Source organism: Bison bison, unplaced genomic scaffold (genome assembly GCF_000754665.1).
Source record: "Bison bison bison isolate TAMUID 2011002044 unplaced genomic scaffold, Bison_UMD1.0 scf7180017864134, whole genome shotgun sequence".
Taxonomy (NCBI): domain Eukaryota; kingdom Metazoa; phylum Chordata; class Mammalia; order Artiodactyla; family Bovidae; genus Bison; species Bison bison.
Window position 1 is genome coordinate 4,581,538 of NW_011494706.1, and position 23,330 is coordinate 4,604,867.

Genomic DNA, 23,330 nt, shown 5'->3' on the forward strand with positions numbered 1-23,330 from the left:
GCTGGATGGCATCACCGACTCGATGGATGTGAGTTTGAGTGAACTCCGGGAGATGGTGACGGACAGGGAGGCCTGGCATGCTGCGATTCATGGGGTCACAAAGAGTCAGACACGACTGAGTGACTGAACTGAACTGAATAGTATTTTAATAAAAATTTAGAACAAACAAAGTGTAAATGGCTATCATGCCACTCAGCTAAATTACAAGTTACCCTCTAAATTATAAGGCAAAGTAGCACCATAAAAGAGAGAGGAAAGAACAGAAAAAGAAAATGTTAGGTCTCAAGAATAAATGTTTTGAAAGCAACTGAAACACAGGTATATTCACTTATTCAACAAATATTTAATGAGCACCTCCAACATTTCAGGTGTCATATGAAATGATACAGACAGACATGAAGACAAATTCAGAATGTTAAGATATAATATCGAATAGTAAGGGAGACCCAAAACTTTTTAACTATACTAGATACTCAGGAGATATATATCCATGGTAAATTTTTAAAACTACTCAAAACTATCTGTGATTAGTTTCTGAGACATTTGGAAGGGTAAAAACATCACAATAAAAAACGCTTATTGTATCAGCGGTGGTAAGGGAAGAGGAGGGAGAAAAGTATTTTCTCTATATATCTGTTTATTTGACACACCTTGAAAGAAGATTGACCAAATTTGAGACAACACTGAAATCATTTTCTTAAGGAAGAGTTATCAAGAAGTTAGAAAGCTATAAAGCTATAATACAGCAAGCTAGAAAGCTATAGTACAGTCTTTTAAAGGTAAAAGGAACATCTAACCTGGAACTTTAATTTTGTCCACAACTGAGTTCTGAAGGGTAACTTTCGCATGGCCACATGGTGATTATTTTAGTTGCAGTTTAAACTATATGAAGTATTACATATTCTCTATAGAAAGATTAAATATTCCATATTTGCTGAAATAGAAACATAGACTAGAGCCATTCAACCCTTTGATGTATATTAATTCTAAGTTTCTTGAGAGAAAGAAAGAGGAAAAAGAGAGACAGAGATGGGAGTGAGGTGGGAGAGGGATGAAAAGAATGGAAAACATATCTGCATAAGAACCGCATTATACTCATCATACTGTTTTGTAAATCCTTAATACAATATATTTCTATATCAGTAAGTACAAATAACTTTCTATATCAGTAAGTATACAATATATTTCTATATCAGTAAGTATACATGTATTGACTGGAGACAGCAACCAAAATGTTCCTTTTGTATTTTTTTTACACTGATAACTTTTGAATAGTAAATTATAAATGCTATGCAAATGAGTATACCTTTAATGGTGGAAATAAGTATAATAATTTAAAAGATGTGAACACTGCCATAATGTGACCACTTATTTTCAAATATATATATACACATATATGTGTGTATATATATATATATATATATAGGTCACATGATCCCAAAGATTCTCATTTCATTACCTCCAGTTGTCTTTTTTAATATATTCACTGAGGCATTTATTAAGTATTATAACAACAGCAGGATTACTGTACTAGGTAAATATTCATTTAGAAGGTCTGAGGAAATGCACACTGGGATGGGTAAAGCAAAGTTCTCATATCAATGTAATTAAAACTACACAGGAGAAAACATCAGTAAACAGGTTAACATAAAAGAAACCTAATTTTAAAAATGAGTGATACAAAAACAAATAGTTCTGAGTTTAGAAAACAGGAACTGACTAACTGGTTAATAAGAAATTTTCTTTTTTTTCAGTGAATTGCCTTTTCACTATTTTAATGGTGTTTTTTGGAGAACAAGAGTACTTAATGTATTTATTTTTGGTCGCTCCGCATGTAGGATCCTAGCGCCCCCGCTGGGGCTGAAGCTACGCCGCACTGGAAGGGTGGAGTTTTACCCACTGGGCCACAAGACAAGACCTCAAATTTTCTACATTTTTGGCTTTAAATCAATTGGTGTTTCGGTTTGGCTTTGGGGCCTATTTACTTAAGAGAGGTGATTGATAATTAATAGTGTTTTAATATTAACTATAAGAATTATTCCCTGTCACTTTAGAACGATTTATATTTCTCACGAAACAAAGAAAAATGATGCAGATTTTGGCAAACAAATTTTAACTCTCTTGGAAGAAAGGTTCTAAATTAATAATAGGAAATACTACTGTTGCTGCTAAGTCGCTTCAGTCGTGTCCGACTCTGTGCGACCCCATAGACGGCAGCCCACCAGGCTCCCCTGTCCCTGGGATTCTCCAGGCAAGAACACTGGAGTGGGTTGCCATTTCCTTCTCCAATGCATGAAAGTGAAAAGTCAAAGTGAAGTCGCTCAGTCGTGTCTGACTCCTAGCGACCCCGAGGACTGCAGCCCACCAGGCTCCTCCATCCATGGGATTTTCCAGGCAAGAGGACTGGAGTGGGGTGCCACTTAGGAAATACTACTATCATCACAAAATACAATCTTTTATAGGAATATCTTATTTTACAGGGGAGCCTGGCATGCTGCAGTCCATGAGACTGTAAAAGAGTCGGACACGACTTAGCAACTGAACAACAACAATTATAGAATCCATTGACAGAGCAAAGAAGTTATTTCCTTCAGTAAGACAATAAATTACTTTTAAACACAAAATATTAATACCCCACTTTCTTTGTTTTAAGTATAACACCTAGTCAGCTGAAGATTCACTCAAAACATTCATTTCAGACCTTTCTTGTTCAAGTGTTCAGATCAGTTCAGTTCAGTCGCTCAGTAGTGTCCGACTCTTTGGGATCCCATGAACCGCAGCACGCCAGGCCTCCCTGTCCATCACCAACTCCTGGAGTTCACTCAAACCCATGTCCTTTGAGTCAGTGATGCCATCCAACCATCTCATCCTCTGTCGTCCCCTTCTCCTCCTGCCCTCAATCTTTCCCAGCATCAGGGTCTTTTCAAATCAGTCAGATCTTTGCATCAGGTGGCCAAAGTATTGGAGTTTCAGCTTCAAAATCAATCCTACCAATGAACACCCAGGACTGATCTCCCTTAGGATGGTCTGGTTGGATCTCCTTGCAGTCCAAAGGACTCTCAAGAGTCTTCTCGAACGTGTTATGGGAATACAAATAAGGTTACTCTGGTAAGATGTGATCCCTAACCACATAGAAAGAGATGATAATGAAGGTGTGGCTTCCTATTTAAACAAATCAATTTAGTTCCTCTGAAGGTGTGGTTTTCTATTTACATAAATCAGTTTTATTTATCAGTCCTCTATTTAAATAAATTAGTTCCTCTTGGGAAACATCTTCGGATATCAATATGTTCTTAGAATTATAAAAGAAATATTACTACTATTGGTTTCACTGGAGATTCACAAATGATTTTCAACATGGTTTATTATTTCTAGATAAGACCCTAAAAGTAATACAAACTTAAACCTGAAAAAAATCAAAGCCAGTCGTTAGTATTTAACTTTCTGAAAAAAATAAAATTAGATTTCATTGATTTTGGCACTCATATTTTTTAGTCTACTTTTATTTCTACTGCCAATCCTCTGTATCATCCCCAATTTGTTGCATCAGTAGCTAGATAAGGATTAATCAAAATCTTTTAAGATACTTATAGCTCAAGATGATGAAAGCTCGGACATAAAATATGAACATCTGAGGCTCTGGTGTGTATCCAATTATCCCAAGAGGATGTTTAACCCTCTCTGAGAGATTCCACAGGTCTAGATGGCACTCAAGAACCTATGTTTTTAGACAACACATTTTTAGAGACATTGATCTCCACAATCACCATCATTGCAGGATCCAAGTTCCTATTCTCTCTCCTACCACTGTCATTTTCAGAAGAGCCAGAACTACTATCATTTGTCTTGATATGTCTCAAGTGAAACTATATGCTGATCTCCATAGTACATATTGTCAAATGATATATACCATGTTTCTGATCACTATCCATGAGCTAGACAGATGAATGGATATATACAAAGGAAGACAGATAATAGATAACAGACCCATCCACCTATTTATCTAATATACATTAAAGAAATATATTCTGACTACAAATCAGAAAGTAATTCAAATGTCTTAACATTTTCCACATCTGAGACACACTCTGAAATTCTGTTCTAAAAAATCAAAAGAAAGCTACCAATGAAAGAAATTCCCAGAAACATTTCCCAGAAGATTTTAGATGTTAACAGTAGCTGGTTTACCTGCCGTCTCGCTGAGCAGCACCGCCTTCTGTCACTGTCTTGACAAATATCCCCAGCTTTTCAAGGCCTGCATCTGCTCCAACACCCATTCCAATAATACTTATGCCAAGTCCATCCTCATCTATGAAAAAGGAAAAAAGTGAACAACCTTAATTTTACACTCATCCATAATTAGCTTCTGAGATCTATTTGCTGCTTTTAATTTTGTTCTTTGTGAACTATACTGACATGTTTGCTTTGACAGAATTTTATCCTATGCTGGGGAGCAAGGACGTTAAATAAGATCCCTTAAAAGGCTCGTTAGTTTATTTTCACTATTGCAGTTGGCTATTCATTGTGATCCCTGGAAAAGGTAATAACTTGATTATCGAGCAATCAATCTATCTGAAAACACAGCCTAACTAAATAATAAAGTATTTTTAAGCACAGAGCATACATACTCACACATATATGTATGTTTGAGTATATAATTTTAAATTACTGTGATTATAATACATCTGGAATTTCCCATCTATTTATGTGGTCTTCTTTTTCTCTTTTAACTTGGGCCACGTGCCCATTCATGTTAATAAGATGGTAAGTATCTCTCAATATTTTCCTCTGTTCTACTATACAAGCATATAAACATATGATCAGATAAAATATACACATATATTACATATAATTGAATATACATATTATATAGTGTTTAATTTTCCTTCTTATTTCCTTTACACAAACAAGATCATATTATACCTACTTCTCTCTGCAGCTTATTTTTCTGATCCAATGATAAGATATCAACTTATATAGCCTTAAATCACTAATATCATAACAGTTCATGGTGAGAAGGTATCATAATTTATCCAACCATTTCTCTACAAACAGGCATTCACTTCTGTTTTCATTTTATTGGACCTTTGAACAATATTGACAATCACATTTTTTAATTCAGATACAATTTTTCTTTCTGTGAACACATATATTTTAACATTAATGAAATAAAAGATACACTAGTTGCATTCCACATTTTTTGGTTAACATTCAAAGTTGTTTTCCGATAGCCTCAAAGTCTTTATAATAATGGTGCATTAGCTGTATAAAAATAGATATGAACTAATAATCAACAGTGTTGGATTGATTAAAAAAAATAAACTGGCTCATGTGCTCAATAGAATGTTTCATGCTTTTAAAAGACTCTTTAGCAATAACCTTTAATTTGCTAAGTATTTTCAGCTAGTAATTTTTTGAATAGGGTTCATCTCATTGATTATTACTTATTACTAGCTTCTGCTTTAAGTATTTCTAACAATTCATAATCCTACATTTTTAGTCTGCTGCTGCTGCTGCTGCTAAGTCGCTTCAGTCATGTCTGACTCTGTGCAACCCCAGAGACGGCAGCCCACCAGGCTCCCCCATCCCTGGGATTCTCCAGGCAAGAATACTGTAGTGGGTTGCCATTTCCTTCTCCAATGCAGGAAAGTGAAAAGTGAAAGTGAAGTCGCTCAGTCGTGTTCAACTCTTAGCGACCCCATGGACTGCAGCCCACCAGGCTCCTCCGCCCATGGGATTTTCCAGGCAAGAGTACCGGAGTGGCATATCTAAATGCTGTCTAATACTACCCCCAGACCAGACACTCACCCTGTCTACACTATATGGCTCCCCTCCCCGAGGCCCCTCTCCCGAGCTTCAGGCCCGCTGCCTCCAAGGTGCCCCCCGCCCGGCACCCTGCCCTCTGCCAGGCCACCTAAGCCTAGGGGCAGCTCCTGTGGCTTGGCACCAGGCTCCTCCCTGCCTGTCCCCACACCTCCAGGTTGTCCTCCACACTTGCCAGATTAATCCTCGCGAAGACTCACGTCGCTCTCCCACTCAGAACCTCTGAAGCCCTGCCTGGCGCACCAGTGGCTAAAATCCTTAGCTGGCATCCACAGGCCAGGCACAGGCCATCCACGATGGGCCTTGACACACACACCTGTATGTTTTTTCTCAGTGCGTGGTCTTGCATGGATAGTATTGCGTGGGTAGCCTAGTATGGATGCACATTTGTGCTTGGGCTAGCCCTGGGCTGCTACAGATTGTTTACCCACTTGGAAAATATTTTCTAAGGATAAATTCCTGGGAGTTGAATTTGTGTTTAAAGGATAGGAGGCTTTTGCTCCGTGTTGCCAAATTACCCTGTGTAAAGACTGTGCCAGTTCACATTCCCGTCACAGTCGGGCGAGGCCTGTCCCCCTGCATTCCTGCGTGTGCTGGTCTTACTGGTCCATTTTGAAATGGGGTGGCATCGCACTGCCACCACTGCACCAGTGCAGAATGCACTTAAGGCACCTAAAAAGGCGTGGGGAAAAAACATTAGAAACGTCTGAGTGGCTGTTACTGAGGTAGCCTATAAGGCAGTTATGTCTTAAAAAGATTTGGCTTAGTTGGGGAGATAAGACATATGACAAATTTTTAGTCTACATATGTTTAAAAATATGTCATTTAGCAAAAGTGTGATGTCTTTGCTCAGTTGTATGCTAAAGAAAGCTAGTACAGAGTTTGATCTCCAGCTGAAGGCACATCCACATTAATTTTAGGCATAGGTACCTCTCTGCTGTGAGAACTGTTGACTAAATGAGTGATCACTGGGGACTTTCCTTCACTCCTTACATTTAGAATATTTGCACACATCATTTTCCACATTTATTACATTCTAATTGTTTCCCTGGTATAGGTATTCATATTCATTAAGAGGCATTCTCGTTCTAAAACTTTCCTACATTCGCTATAGCTTTACAGTTTCTCCCTAGAATGAGGTTTCTTATGCATAAGAAGGTCAGATCTGTGCTGAAAGCTCTTCCTCATTGGTTACATGTATACAGTTGCTTCTGTTACATAAATTCTCTTATGTGTATAAAAGTCAGCTGTATTCAGAATTATTGCACATATTTATCACATTCATAGGATTTCTCTAGAGTGTGAATGTTTATATTTATGAAGGGATTAATAATGCCCAAAAGCCTTCCCAGTGTTTACATTTAGTGAGTTTGCTCTTGTGTTGTTTAAGAGATGATCGCTGTAGACTTTTCCACATTGAATAATGGTGCAGGGCTTATATCCTGTATGAAATCTTTGGTGAATATTAAGTATTAGGGGGATTCTTATTCGTATTCATTGTATTTACAGAGCTTTTGTTCATTATGAATTAACACATATCAAGCCAACATTAAGTTACCATACTCGGTATACTCAAAGGGCTCCTCTCAAATGTGGATTCTCTGTACTACTATGCCATTTAATGGTTTCTACCAACAAATATCCTGCATGAAAATTATATCTTAGTTTTTAAATCTGTTTTCTCTCCCTGGACTCAGGTTTTAGTAAAATCATCTCCCTTCCTTTCATAGCTCCTCTTGATGCTCTAACTGGAAAATTACTCAGTCTTGCAAAGATGAAAATGCAACTGTGGGCAAAGCAGTATGTTGGCTTGAGCCACTCTCAACTCAGTGCAGACCACTTGAAAGACATGGCGATAACTGAAAGAAAACTAAAGGAAGAGTACAATCAACCCAGAGATCAGTTGACTGATTTCATCCCTGTACAGCTTCTCTGAGATGGCAGGCATGGGTGAAGTCCAGAGCCACACGCTTGAAGGCTTTGATTTCTGTGGTTGCACCATCAAGAACCCAGCAGCCACCGTGTCTTCCTCTGTATATATTCTACTAGGAACAGGCAGAGCACGAAGTATGCAAAACATCAAGGAAAAGATGGAAAAGACTCAAAGGCTATGTTAGAAAGATGCTGACACCACCTTCTGGAGCTCAGAGCTTATTTTCTCTACCAGGAAAAAAGATCTCATGTTGGTTCAGCATTCCCCTCACAACTAGTGAGGTTTGAGCTTGTATTCATAGAAATGTGGGTCATTCAATTTCCTCTAAAGTAAAGTACCAATTTTTCTAATGAGTTTTGCCTGTCTCTTTCATCCTGATAATTTACAGACTCTTAGAATATTATAGCTATTAACTCCATGTCACCTATAATGAATATTTCCCCTCCTAAATATATCGCTTATCTGTTGGCTTTGTTTGACAATATTGCCTTCAAAAGTTTAAAATTTTGAATGAGTGAATTGGACCATCTTTCTTTTATAATTTCTGATTTTCCAAACGGTTAAGCCCTTCCTCCCAGAAGCCCAGATGTAGATATACGTTTTCATAAAATATCTTTGTTTTTTAAATATTTTATTATTTAATTCATGTAGTTTAGCTTTCTATATGATATAATGAAAATGAAGTTTTCCCAACTTAACATTCTTTCAGATAGATGCTCAGTTATGCCAGAACAATTTGTAAAGTACCCTGTTACTCCTAGAGTATCTCACATGTCAAGTTATTAAATTTTCATGCACACTAACATCATTCTCTGGACCTTGTAATTTGTTTCAATGATCAACTGCTGTATGATTACAATTTGTTCTGATTATCGAGGATTTACATTACATTCAGATATTTGGGAAATTAAATTCTTTCACTTTCTTTTCCATACTTCTCTTAGGTCTGTATTTTTCCATGTAAAATTTAGTACTGTATTATGCTATCCCCTCTCCCAATGTAACTGATGACAGTTCTATTTGAATTGCATTAAATTTATATATTACTTTATCAGGATCGAAGATACCTATCAGATATAGGAGAGACTTTCCTATACTGAGTCTTCCCATCCAAGAATGCAGAATATCTATTTGCTTAGATCCTGTATCTTTAATCAAGATCTTCAATCAGGATCCTATATCTTTAATGGGCTTCCCTGGTGGCTCAGCTGGTAAAGAATCCTCCTGCAATCCAGGAGACTTGGGTTCGATGCCTCAGTTGGGAGGATCCCCTGGAGAATGGAACGGTTACCTACTCCAGTATTTTGGCCAGGAGAATTCCATCGGGTCACAAAGAGTCGAGCGTGACTGAGCAACTTGCACTTCCACTTTTGTATCTTTAATAACCCCAAACAACCACCTAGCCCAAGCTCTCACTTATAGCAACTCTGCCTGGACTCTTCACATGCACCAGTGGTTTGCAGGAATACAAGAAAACATCAGACCTCATCCACCCTTCCCTACTCCTAGTCACAAATCCAGCCAACTAAAGTAGATGGGTTTCAGGAGAGATGGTAAGGGAGGAGTCTTTCAATATATCATCTATATAGAACTCATATAAACTGTTTTTGAAATTTAAAAAATAAAACTTTCCATGAGAATGAAAACTTTCTCCAATCCTTAGGGGGAAAAAAAGGCTATACTTAGGAAAAATAAAGTCATTTCTATGCTATTAGAATACCAGCATAACATTAACATTGCAGAGCTCATATACCTTTTTCTAGTTCCACTGGGAAAAGTTCCAGCTTTTCTACACGTTTTTCAAGTTCATACTCAGCCGAAGCAGCCACGGGGTCAACTTCATCATTCCTCCTGTCATAATCTTCATTGGAGTATGTGCTGAAGACCTGTAGTAAGATGTCAACAATAAGATGAAAATCCAGAAAAGACAGCTTTCTTAATTTAAAAAAATTCTGCTAAGTATCCAAAACTACATACGTTACAAATTTTGTATGAAGAATTTCTTCTAAACAACTGTTTTGTCATCAAATCAATAGAAATGTTAGGAAAAGGAAAATGGAATCAGAATAAAAGTAACTCACTAATTTAAAAATGTACCACTTTGAATAATTTGAGAGACAAGAGTAACCAGCAGCTAATCATTACATGGTTATCAATATTTATCACTTTTTACAGAATCAGGCTATACCATATTAGCAGCAATAAAACTAAGGTAAAGCATCTTGAGCATGCTGCTAGAGCAAATGCCCATGCGGAATCCATTTCATGCCTGTCTTGTGGAAGCCCTGGTGTTGTAGTGTGCTGGTACTAGAATTATATGGAAACACAGAATCACCGAAACTGACTTCTGTTCTATACTGTACCGGGCAGTGTTAAGCTCTCATTTGTCATCTCTCATTTTACTTGCATGCAAATATACATTAAATTCTCATTGAACATTTTAATGAAATCACTATCAAAATATTGCTGAAGATCTGCAGAAAAAATAGAATATTGGTACGTCTTTCTTCCTGACCTAAGTCATTCAAAAGATCATTATATGTGGTCTTCAAATGTAGCCATAAGGAACTTATTGTCCTTATTTCTGCTGAAATATTTGATTTATTTTAAAAGTAACTGGAACTTGGTTTATAATCCCTCACTTAATACATTGAAGAATATTTAAAAGAAAGAAATATATAATTCATCAAACCAAATTAATTTACATGATAAAAACTGACATTTTCAATTAAATTCAATAGTTATAAAGTATTCAAACTGTGCCTGACAAAACTCTGTCATGTCCTCCAAAACTTAAAATCTCAGAGTGAGCAGTTTTTTAAAAAATATACACAAAAAGTGACAATAAACGTAGAAAGCAGGACTGAAGGTCAGAGATGGAAGAAATCAAGCCTATTGTCTATAAAGCCGGCCCTGCTAGTCCAGATGTGGTTTACATTCATATTACTGGAAAACTGGCAGCTCTTACATGCTATATATGGTAATCTATAAACCAGAAATACATATTGGATACACGGAAACAGATGTAGTGTGGTTCCTAATTCTACACACTTCTCAAAATCATGTCATTTATAGTCTTTGTTCCTGACTTTCAACATGTTTTCATAGCCATGTACCATTCACAGTTGGTCTTTACCACATTTCTCCACCAAAATAAACATTTCTGCATCAAAAGGAACACTTGTAGACTATGGGGTTCATATCTTTTAAATTTATCTTTTCATAAAATATGCTTCCTATGCCCCTTCCATAGAACCTTCTAGTGTTTTTCTTAAATTGTCAGGTTTATGACTTTATCTAAGATAGCCTTTTTGATCTTTCACTTCCCTTATATGTTTTGGTAATCATTAATTCATATATATTCATGCATCAAAAATGTATACAGTACCAGCTCTATGCTAGACATTATGCTAGACACAAAAGAAAGCACAATCTCAAGAAGCTCACAGTTTAGTAGGAAGACAGAAATAAAAATAAACAACTACCACATATGTGATAATTGATGTGACAAAAGAATATACCAAGCAATTTTTTTATCGTTCAGAGAAAGGGAATAATTTCATGGAAGGGGAACTATCTGAGCTGAATCCTAAAGAATAAACAAGGATTCATATATTCAAATGTAGAAGAAGTGAAATATGTATTTCAAATATAAGACACTATAAAACATCTGTATCTTCTGGAAAACATGGACAATTGAACGGATCACAATATAGCATGCCTAGATAAACAAACTTTAATAACACACACAAAAGGTAATTGGATCTGGAACATACATGTCCTGGAAACTATTGGCAGTGATGATTGGAAATTATTCCATTAATGTCTGCCACTCTACTTTTGCTAATAGGTTCAATTATATGATTGCTAAACAAAGATTCAAATGACATTAATACCACAACATAACTCAATTTTACTCCTGCATTTAATACGTTTATAACAGAATGTATATGTATTTTTATATATGTATATAAGTGTATGTATGTGTATATACACTGGAAGTGAGAAATAGATTTGAGGGACTAGATCTGATAGACAGAGTGCCTGATGAACTATGGACGGAGGTTCGTGACATTCTACAGGAGACAGGGATCAAGACCAACTCCAAGAAAAAGAAATGAAAAAAAGCAAAATGGCTGTCTGGGGAGGCCTTACAAATAGCTGTGAAAAGAAGAGAAGCAAAAAGCAAAGGAGAAAAGGAAAGATATACCCATTTGAATACAGAGTTCCAAAGAATAGCAAGGAGAGATAAGAAAGCCTTCCTCAGCAATCAATGCAAAGAAATAGAGGAAAATGATAGACTGGGGAAGACTAGAGATCTCTTCAAGAAAATTAGAAATACCAAGGGAACACTTCATGCAAAGATGGGCTCAATAAAGGACAGAAATGGTATGGATCTAACAGAAGCAGAAGACATTAAGAAAAGGTGGCAAGAATACACAGAAGAAATATACAAAAAAGATCTTCATGAACCAGATAATCATGAAGGTGTGATCACTCACCTAGAGCCAGACATCCTGGAATGTGAAGTCAAGTGGGCCTTAGGAAGCATCACTACGAACAAAGCTACTGGAGGTGATGGAATTCCAGTGGAGCTCTTTCAAATCCTGAAAGATGATGCTGTGCAAGTGCTGCACTCAATATGCCAGCAAATTTGGAAAACTCAGCAGTGGCCACACAACTGGAAAAGGTCAGTTTTCATTCCAATCCCAAAGAATGGCAATGCCAAAGAATACTCAAACTACCACATAATTGCACTCATCTCACATGCTAGTAAAGTAATGCTCAAAATTCTCCAAGCCAGGCTTCAGCAATACGTGAACCGTGAACTTCCAGATGTCAAGCTGGATTTAGAAAAGGCAGAGGAACCAGAGATCAAATTGCAAACATCCACTGGATCGTGGAAAAAGCAAGAGAGTTCCAGAAAAACATCTATTTCTGCTTTATTGACTATGCCAAAGCCTTTGACTGTGTGGATCACAATAAACTGTAGAAAATTCTGAAAGAGATGGGAATACCAGACCTCCAGACCTGCCTCTTGAGAAACCTGTAAGCAGGTGAGGAAAAACAGTTAGAACTGGACATGGAACAACAGACTGGTTCCAAAGAGGAAAAGGAGTACATCAAGGCTGTATATTGTCACCCTGCTTATTTAACTTCTATGCAGAGTACATTATGAGAAATGATGGGCTGGAAGAAGCACAAACTGGAATCAAGATTGCCGGGAGAAATATCAATAACCTCAGATATGCAGATGATACCACCCTTATGGCAGAAAGTGAAGAAGAACTAAAGAGCCTCTTGATGAAAGTGAAAGAGGAGAGTGAAAAGGTTGGCTTAAAGCTCAACATTCAGAAAACTAAGATCATGGCATCCAGTCCCATCAGTTCAGTTCAGTTCAGTCACTCAGTCATGTCCAACTCTTTGCAACCCCATGAATCTCAGCACGCCAGGCCTCCCTGTCCATCACCAACTCCCGGAGTTTACTCAAACTCATGTCCATCGCGTCGGTGATGCCATCCAGCCATCTCATCCTTTGTCATCCCCTTCTCCTCCTGCCCCCAATCCCTCCCAGCATCAGGGTCTTTTCCAATGAGTCAACTCTTGGCATGAGGTGGCCAAAGTATTGGAATTTCAGTTTCGACATCAGTCCTTCCAATGAACACCCAGGACTGATCTCCTTTAGAATGGACTGGTTGGATCTCCTTGGAGTCAAAGGGACTCTCAAGAGTCTTCTCCAACACCACAGTTCAAAAGCATCAATTCTTCGCGGCTCAGCTTTTTTCACAGACCAACTCTCACATCTGGTCCCATCACTTCATGGCACATAGATGGAGAAACAGTGGAAACAGTAGCTGACTTTATTTTGGGGGGCTCCAAAATCACTGCAGATGGTGATTTCAGCCATAAAATTAAAAGACGCTTACTCCTTGGAAGGAAAGTTATGACCAACGTAGACAGCATATTAAAAAGCAGAGACGTTACTTTGCCAACAAAGGTCTGTCAGTCAAAGCTATGGTTTTTCCAGTGGTCATGTATGGATGTGAGAGTGGGACCATAAAGAAAGCTGAGTGCCAAAGAATTGATGCTTTTGAACTGTGGTGTTGGAGAAGACTCTTAAAGAGTCCCTTGGACTGCAAGGAGATCCAATCAGTCCATCCTAAAGGAGATCAGTCCTGGGTGTTCATTGGAAGGACTGATGTCGAAACTGAAACTCCAGTACTTTGGCCACCTGATGTGAAGAGTTGACTCACTGGAAAAGACCCTGATGCTGGGAAAGATTAAGGGCAGGAGGAGAAGGGGACAGCAGAAGATGAGATGGCTGGATGGCATCACCGACTCAAGGGACATGAGTTTGAGTAAACTCCAGGAGTTGGTGATGGACAGGGATGTCTGGAGTCCTGTAGTTCTTGGGGTCACAAAGAGTTGGATATGACTGAGCGACTGAACTGAACTGTGAGTGTATACACACACACCTGCTAGCAAATATTCTTCCCCAAAATGGCTGGTTTATTAAGTTCATTTAGGGATATCCCAAAATTAAATAAAACAAACAGAAAACTAACTATATAACTACAGACTGGAAAATAATATATTAAATAATGTTTGAGGCATCTAGCAATCAGAGGACCATATCACCATCTCATTCTGTAGAGAACAAATAATGTAATATCCTCTCATCCTCAGCCTGTTCATTGTCTGGTAAATTATGTGGGCACCCTTATAAATACAAGGAAAAAAAATGCCAGAATTCATTATTCGTGAATTAAGCTTTTGTTTACCTGGAGAATCCAAGAGGTTAAATAGAAAAATTTAGAACTAACAAGAGTTCAGTGATTTCTACATTCCCTTACTCATGTAAAAAAATCATTCTCTTAAACTTAAGCAAGCCAAACTTGGGCTACTGCTACTATAAATGAAGAGGATAATTACAAGAAAAGCCAAGTGTGTTTCTAGAAATGTAGTTCCCTAACTATTATATCTGTGATAAATTATCATACAACCTCAAATTTATTGTGAGACCTATAGATAGAAAATACTAATGTTGTTTTAAAGAAATTAAAAGTGTTGTCTTGCCTTTGGGAAAAAAAAAAAAAAAAGAGTTCAGTGAAAACAGAATTTGGAAACTGACCAAAAAATCCATAGTCATTTTACAAAATATAATAGACAAGATCATAAATTATAAAATTAGTGATTATAAATGTACAACGGTATCCTTATCTTTAAAACGTAAGTGAAAATTTTAAAAAGCCCTGAGTAAGTGTAATGCCATTCTATGTTCTTGGATTAAAATTATTAATATTGTAAAATCACCTATGATCCTAAATTAGTGTAAATGTCTGTTTGCCCCAATTTAATTTATGAATACAGGGCAATCAAAATAGAAATTCCACTAACATTATTCCTGGAAACTAGGAAGCTGTTTGCAGACTAAGAATAAGAATGGAAACAGACCTTATCAGATATCAGAAGAGATAATAAAACCTCATTTATTAAGGCAATATACTTTGCCCAAAGACAGATCTATTTTTGTACTTTCTGCTTCTCTCCTCTACTTTTCTATTCAAATTAGTTTGGGTGATCTATTCAAAAAATAGTAGGGAAAGAATGAGATATCTTCCTGGAAAAAAAACTCCTATTTCATATGATTAACAAAAGTAAAATTTACATTGGCTAAGGACAAAAAAATAATAAAGTATTAAACTGCTAAAGTTCAAACTACCAAACAATTACATGCATTTCTCATGCTAGTAAGGTTACACTCAAAATCCTTCAAGTTAGGCTTCAGCAGTATGTGTAGCAAGAACGTCCAGTTGTACAAGCTGGGTTTAGAAAAGGTAGAGGAACCAGGGAACAAACTGCCAACATTCGCTGGACGACAGCAGAAGCAAAGGAATTCCAGAAAAACAATTATTTCTGCTTCATCAACTATGAGAAAGTCTTTGACCACGTGGATCATAACAAACCATGGAAAATCCTTAAAACAGATGGGAATATCAGACCACCTTACCTGCCTCTGAGAAACCTGTATGCGGGGCAAGAAGTAACTGTTAGAACCTTACATGGAACAAACGACTGGTTCAAAATTGGGAAAGGAGTTAAGACAAGGCTGTATATTGTCACTCTGTTTATTTAACTTATAAGCAGAGTACATCATGAGAAATGCCAGGTTGGATGAGCCATAAGATGAAATCAAGATTGCTGGGAGAAATATCATCAGCTTCACATATGCAGATGATACTATTCTAATGGCAAAAAAAAAAGGAACTAAAGAACCTCTCAGTGAGGATAAAAGAGGAGAGTGAAAAAGCTGGCTTAAAACTCAACATTAAAAAAAAAAACTAAGATCACGGCATTTGTTCCCATCACTTCACAGCAAATAGATGGGGAAAAAGTGGAAACAGTGACACACAGATTTTCTTTTCTTGAGCTCCAAGATCATCACAGATGGTGACTGCAACCATGAAATTAAAAGACGCTTGCTTCTTGGAATGAAAACTATGACAAACCTAGACAGAGTATTTAAAAGCAAAGACATCACTATGCAGATAAAGGGTCCATCTAGACAAAGTCATTGTTTTTCCAGTAGTCATGTATGGACGTGAGTGTTGGACCATGAGAAGGCTGAGCACTGAAGAATTGATGCTTTTGAATTGTGGTGCTGGAGAAGACTCTTGAGGGTCCCCTGGACTGCAAGAAGACCAAATCAGTCAATCCTAAAGGAAATCAACCCTGAATATTCTTTGGAAGGACTGATGCTAAAGCTGAAGCTGCAATACTTTGGCCACCTGATGCGAAGAGCCAACTCACTGGAAGAGATCCCGATGCTGGGAAAGTTTGAAGGTAAAAGGAGAAGAGGGTGGCAGAGGATGAGACAGTTATAAAGCATCACCGACTCAATGAACATGAAGTTGAGTAAAGCCCAGGAGACAGTGGAGGACGCGGAAGCCTGGCATGCTGCATCCTGGGGTTGCAAAGAGTCTGACACAACTTATGACTGAACAACGACAAACTGCTAAAGGAAAATATGCAACAGTGTTTTTAACAGGCAAGAGAGAATCTTCCCCAAAAGCCACGGATCCTAAAAAGCCTAAAGAAAATAAACTATTTGATTAAAAATTGATGCTGAAAATTTCTAGGTAACAATACACACCATAATGAAATTATAAAACAGGTCAAATATTAGGAGAATATATTGCCAAATACCAAGATGAAATATGAACATTTGTAATATAAGAAATGTTTTATCAACTTAAAAACTACGTCTATAAGTAGGGGGAAGGAAACTGAGAATTCAACAAAGAAACACTACTGTTCAATAAATGATGTAAAGATGCTCAATTTCATTAAAAATTTTCTTCTTAAGGAAAAACACCAATACAGTATACTAACGCATATATATGGAATTTAGAAAGATGGTAACAATAACCCTGTGTATGAGACAGCAAAAGAGACACTGATGTATAGAACAGTCTTATGGACTCTGTGGGAGAAGGAGAGGGTGGGAAGATTTGGGAGAACGGCATTGAAACATGTAAAATATCATGTATGAAACGAGTTGCCAGTCCAGGTTCGATGCACGATACTGGATGCTTGGGGCTAGTGCACTGGGACGACCCAGAGGGATGGTATGGGGAGGGAGGAGGGAGGAGGGTTCAGGATGGGGAACACATGTATACCTGTGGCGGATTCATTTTGATATTTGGCAAAACTAATACAATTATGTAAAGTTTAAAAATAAAATTAAATTAAAAAAAATTTTCTTCTTAAAAATTAATTTAAGAAGGAAATGCAATATATTCACCTATAGGATGACTTTTTAAAAGAGCCTGCAACATTAGTGTTTGTGAGGATATAGGAGAAATACTCTTGAAAAAGCAGGGAAAAAGTCAAACTTTGAAGTTAGCTATCAGGATTGTAAATGTAAATGCCTTTGATCCAATAATGTTACATGTAAGTATTTATAGAGATATTTACTAGTGTGCAGATATCTGTGCAAGGAAGTTCATTAAAGAACCGTTTGTAATTCCCCAAGATGGAAAATTATATAAATATTCAAAGATAGAGAAAATGTCTCACTATGTTATAGTATTTACAAAGATGTAATTTCACACAATGATAAGAAAGATCTATCTCTGCAGACATGAAAGGATTTGAAATTACTTAGCCAAAGCCTCATATATTACTTAACCAAAAAGGCACATGGCAGATATATTTGTATCTATATCCATATGTATCTACTCCTCTATCTCTCTATATACATATATAGTGAGTCAAAGTCACTCAGTCGTGTCTGACTCTTTGCAACCCCATGGAATATAATACAGTTCATGGAATTCTCCAGGCCAGAATACTGGAGCGGGTAGCCCTTTCCCTTTCCAGGTGATCTTCCCAACCCAGGGAACGAACCCAGGTCTCCTACATTGCAGGCGGATTCCTTAACAGCTGAGCCACCAGGGGAGCCCAAGAATACTGGAGTGGGTAGCCTATCCCTTCTCTAGCAAATCTTCCCCACCCAGGAATTGAACTGGAGTCTCCTGCACTGCAGGCGGATTCTTTACCAGCTGAGCTACCAGGGAAGCCCATATATATAGGTTTAAATATATTCTCAATTGGTATGACCCTAACTTTAATCTAAATTAAAGATCTCCTAAATTTCCTAGCCATGTAGCTCTTGCCAAACTATAAAACCACTCTAAGCTTCAGTTTCATTATTTACAAAATGGCTATTATAACAATAACATCTATCATATAAAGTTGCTGTGAAAATGAAATGAGACAATCCAAATAATTATGCTGGGTTCAACGTAAGGGGAGTGAAAGCTTTCCCAGGGTAATCAGGGATAATAATATTTCCCTAGATACCTACACTCATCTCATACTCTTATTTACAAATAAGTTTTGAATGTTTCATCTACTGTGACGCTTAATGCCCTTGGCACAAAAATCTACTAGACTAATTTGGTATTACAGTGTAGACTGGCCTGCCAAAACCCCTACCTGTGTCCAGAGCAATATAATATCATTACACAATGGATTGTTATTTGCCAGGCTTTGTTTTGCCTTGACCAGGAAGAACCTCAGAGATGAAAGGAAAATTGACCTAGGTAAGACTTTCCCTTTCATCAATATGGTCATGACTCATTCAGTATTCTTACAATAGTTCTATCATTTTTATTTATATTACCATAACTGCTCTATAAATATATATGAATAGTTAATTATGCAAATAGTAATCAAAACCCCATCATGATATGGCTGCAATGCAAAAATGCAAAAAGCTAAAGGCCAACCGCATCCTGTGTCCTAATATTCAGCACCATTCAAGAGATACACACATGTTTAGTTCAGTAACCTTTACATTGTTTCTGTGTTATTTCACTGAGAAAAGCAAAAGGATGTTTAAATTTAAGACTTCTTGTTTCAGAGCCAACAAGCGATATTCTATTCCTTGATCAAAGGAAACAAAACAAGACCTTATCCCTTGCTTTACAGCAGAGGCAGGCTTTTAGGGATAACAGGTTTACAAATACAGTTAGCAATGACATTTCTGACCCTGCAACCCAAAGTTATGAAAAATAAATAAAGTTAAAATTAGCGTATAAGATTTCAACTAGAACCATTCTTTTTCAAATTTCCAGTAATTGGAGCTCCAACACTTTTTCAAAACAACACCAACCTTTTTTCAACAATAAGGGAAAAAAACCTGATTTCCTTTACTTCCTTACAACACACTTTCTTTAATCAATGCAGGTCAAAATGAGTCCAGGATTTTCTGTAAATATTGACTGGAAGGAATCTCCCACAAGGCTTCCCCAAGGTTTCAGTCCTGCCTGTCGTCTGTGTTCTGCGTCATCTCCTGACACATCAAAGAGGGAAAGTGTTCCAGGTTCCAGCAAGCTGTATTTCAGATGACGGCTTGGCACAGCACGCTCATGGAAATTAGCCAAGCATTCACATGCTTCCACGAACGGGCCCCACTTATCACAAGCTTCCTTGGCAGAACTCTAACTCACCTTCACATGATTTTAGCAGCTCTGCTTAAGAGACTCTATAAATTGAAACTGAGAGAAGACAGTCCACCTCAAAGTTTTTAAAAACAAATTTGGTGATAAACCATCCTCAGAAAAGAGGATCCTGACAGCCTTAGAACAATGTACACAAAACTTCAGTTTCCTTTCCTTCCCACACTGACTTACAATGTTAAGAATTATAGTTTCTAGATTGCCTAGTGTGTGCCAGGGAGTATATTAGGTTCTCGGTGCAAACTGACATAAGCCAAACTTGAGTTTAAAATCATCAGGCATTTGGGGGTAAGTACTGGCAGTGTCCAAAGATTCTAAATAGGTGAGAGCTTTCGGATAAATATAAACACATTGATGAGTAGGAGGATGAAAAAACAAACCCGCAGCTCCATCTTGCATGCTCAGTACAGTCTCAGATTTCTGTCTTTCAGTTACTCTGACAAGTAACCTGCATGGAGGCATGCTTAAAGCAACTGTGACAGTATTCCACAGTAGGATGTCTCTAACCTAACTCGATCTGTCACCAAAATCCTACATGTCAGAAAAAAAGACCAAATGAATAAGAGAGTTAGACACTCCTACAAAAGCTTAGCTTGCTTGAATCAAAATCTATTTACATAAAATATTTCTAAAACCAATCCACATATTTTCAACATCACTCATTTAACCAATTATCTGTAACATTCCTAACATTAATAAACCTTCCTATGCAGATTTAAAATATGCATCTCTGGAGTGTAGACTTCTAATTAGGTTCTTTCAAATACGAATCCTTGAGTGAAGATCCATGAGTGTTGTACCTAGAGTGCTAACTAAAGACTCCTAAAAGAAAGCTATACCCATAAATGTGGTGGTGTGTATGCTGTAATAACTGAAAGTAAATTACAGACAATATAAAGCTTTACAGAAGTAGTCTTTAACTCTTGTACCAACTGATCCAGTAAATAAGGCAGAAAAAGGGAGAGAATTTACTTTTCATATTTTTACATGAGAAATTCGAAACTCAGAGAACAATATACATGGCATACATGAGGATAACTAATAAACACAAAGTCTGTAAGGACAAAAGGTGTATTTCACTAGTTGCAAGCCGAGTGGTTTCATGAATAACTAAAGAACAGGAAGTGAAAAAACAAAGATACTTGATACAACGGGAGGTAGAGGACAGGCTGAGCAAAAGGCAACACAAAGAGGCCTATATCCTCAGGTTTCTCCAGAGAAGCACAACCAACAGGAAGTGTATGTGTATAAGATGTTCGCCGGCCCAGGGGTCGAACCTGGGTCTCCCACACTGCAGGCAGACTCTTTACTGTCTAAGCCACCAGAGAAGCCCTCATATTTGTATTTACATTAACTAGATTTATTTTAAGGAATTGACTCACGTCATTATAGAGACTGACAAATCCAAAATCTGTACAGTAGCAAGCTGGAGACACAGGGAAAAGTTGCTGTTGGGAGTTCAGGTCCAAAGGATTCTCTCTGCTTCAGGGAAAGTCAGAAAGGAAAGTGAAAGTGAAGTCGCTCAGTCGTGTCCGACTCTTTGCGACCCCACGGACTGTAGCCTACCAGGCTTCTCTGTCCATGGGATTTTCCAGGCAATAGTACTGGAGTGGACTGCCATTTCCTTCTCCAGGGGATCTTCCCGACCCAGGGATCGAACCCAGGTCTCCCACATTGTAGACAGACACTTTACCGTCTGAGCCATACTATAAAGCCTTCAACCTGTTGGATGAGTCCCACCCACATCACAGAGGGCAATTTACTTTACTGTACTCAAAGTCTACTAATTTAGATGTTAACCTCGTTCAAAAACAGCATCACAAAAACATCTAAAATAATATGTGATCTAAAACATCTGGGCACCATGGCCTAGACAAGTTGACACATAAAATTAACTGTCACAAAGTCCTTAAAATAGAATAATCTTTGGCTCCAAAAGCTTGACATCTAACTGAGATAATCATATCTAGATAGTGCCTCTCTATATATCATTGGAGTGCAGTAAATTTTTATATCCCCAGATACATTCATGGAATGTACACAAAACCCATGATAAAATTAAACATACATTTTTGTATTATCAATGGCACCAATCACTTCATATTTGTAGACAATCAACAATGAAATATGGAGAGTGTAAATTCTTCAAATTTAAAATAGCAATGGTTGACTCTGTAGAAAGATAAGCTAAATATAAGAAAACTTTTTATGAAAAAATACTTAAAAATAAGTGGAGTTTTATTAAGGTCACATACACAGAAATTATCAGTGAAATAAAAAGATTAGAAAGTCCTACATCTCTTCATTTTGACAAACTAGAATTCAGTTATAATTAGCACATTTATCTACAAATATGTATATAGTTAAAGTCCTTGAAAAATCTTAAAAATAAGCTTAATATCTCCTTACAAAATCAGCTTATGCCACTAGAGTAATTAAAAAGAAATTCCATCATAAATAAATATAAACTTTGCTTATTTTAAACTTGGACAAATTGTCCAAAAAAGTGAGTTTTTCCGGTAGACAGCTGAACAGAAAACTGGGCAGTTCCACAGATGTTCATGTTTTCTTGGTGTTTTTCAAATTGTAATAAACATTTAAACACATCCATGAGAAATCAGCAATGTTCTCTTTCAGCTCAGCCAGACTTTTAGTTTAAATCAGAGACATATGCTTTTCAAACTGACAACCAGTGCCAGCATAAAATAAACTGGTGGCCTTGGTCCAGTTCCCCGGAGAAGGCAATGGCACCCCACTCCAGTACTCTTGCCTGGAAAATCCCATGGATGGAGAAGTCTGGTGGGCTGCAGTCCATGGGGTCGCTAAGAGTCGGACACGACTGAGCGACTTCCCTTTCACTTTTCACTTTCATGCATTGGAGAAGGAAACGGCAACCCACTCCAGTGTTCTTGCCTGGAGAACCCCAGGGATGGGGGAGCCTGGTGGGCTGCCGTCTCTGGGGTCGCACAGAGTCGGACGTGACTGAGCGACTTAGCAGTAGCAGCAGCAGTGGTCCAGTTCCCACTGAACAGGCATCTTCACCACAGGAAAAACTGAACTAATTAGCACCCCTTGGCAACTTTTAGGGGGGCAGGATAATCTCCTAGAGAAATAACTTTCCATTCACAGAAAGTAATACTCTTGTACAGATGCAACAGGTCGAGCCAGTAAGTCAGAGTTCTGTTCTCGGATTTGTCTTAGCGGTTAGTATTTACTTCTTTCACTACCAGACCCAGCACTGTGCTTCTGAAGGCCCATGGAGTGAGATTATTTTGAATTATCTAAATAAGAAAACAGATGGAGGTGAGTACTACAGCATGTATGGGGTAGTGAGGTTAAAGAGGAGAAAGGGAGTCATGGGCCACACCAAAGAGGGTTCAAGGCTGGGAAAAGAAAGACTTTCCATGATATAAGAGTTAGTCATGTACAGAAGTTTACTCTCACCCATGCAAAGGTCCCAGGGGTGACTGCACCTCTGATATGAGGGCTATGGGGTATCATGAGGACTAAATACTAAACTCTGAGGTTTTAACAACCTTGGGAACTAT

The 23,330-nt window shown here is 37.6% G+C and overlaps 1 protein-coding gene across 7 annotated transcripts in view; it reads right to left on the bottom strand.

The window, feature by feature from the left end:
* PPP1R9A (protein phosphatase 1, regulatory subunit 9A) overlaps positions 1 to 23,330 on the bottom strand; it is a 350,761-nt gene that overhangs the window by 157,058 nt on the left and 170,373 nt on the right. For all 7 annotated transcript variants that reach the window (XM_010839754.1, XM_010839753.1, XM_010839757.1 and 4 more), the window contains exons 3-4: positions 9,510 to 9,642; positions 4,189 to 4,309 (exon numbers count right to left, since the gene is read on the bottom strand). In XM_010839754.1, the coding sequence (XP_010838056.1) occupies positions 4,189 to 4,309; positions 9,510 to 9,642 (254 nt within the window). The remainder of the gene's footprint in view (positions 1 to 4,188; positions 4,310 to 9,509; positions 9,643 to 23,330) is intronic.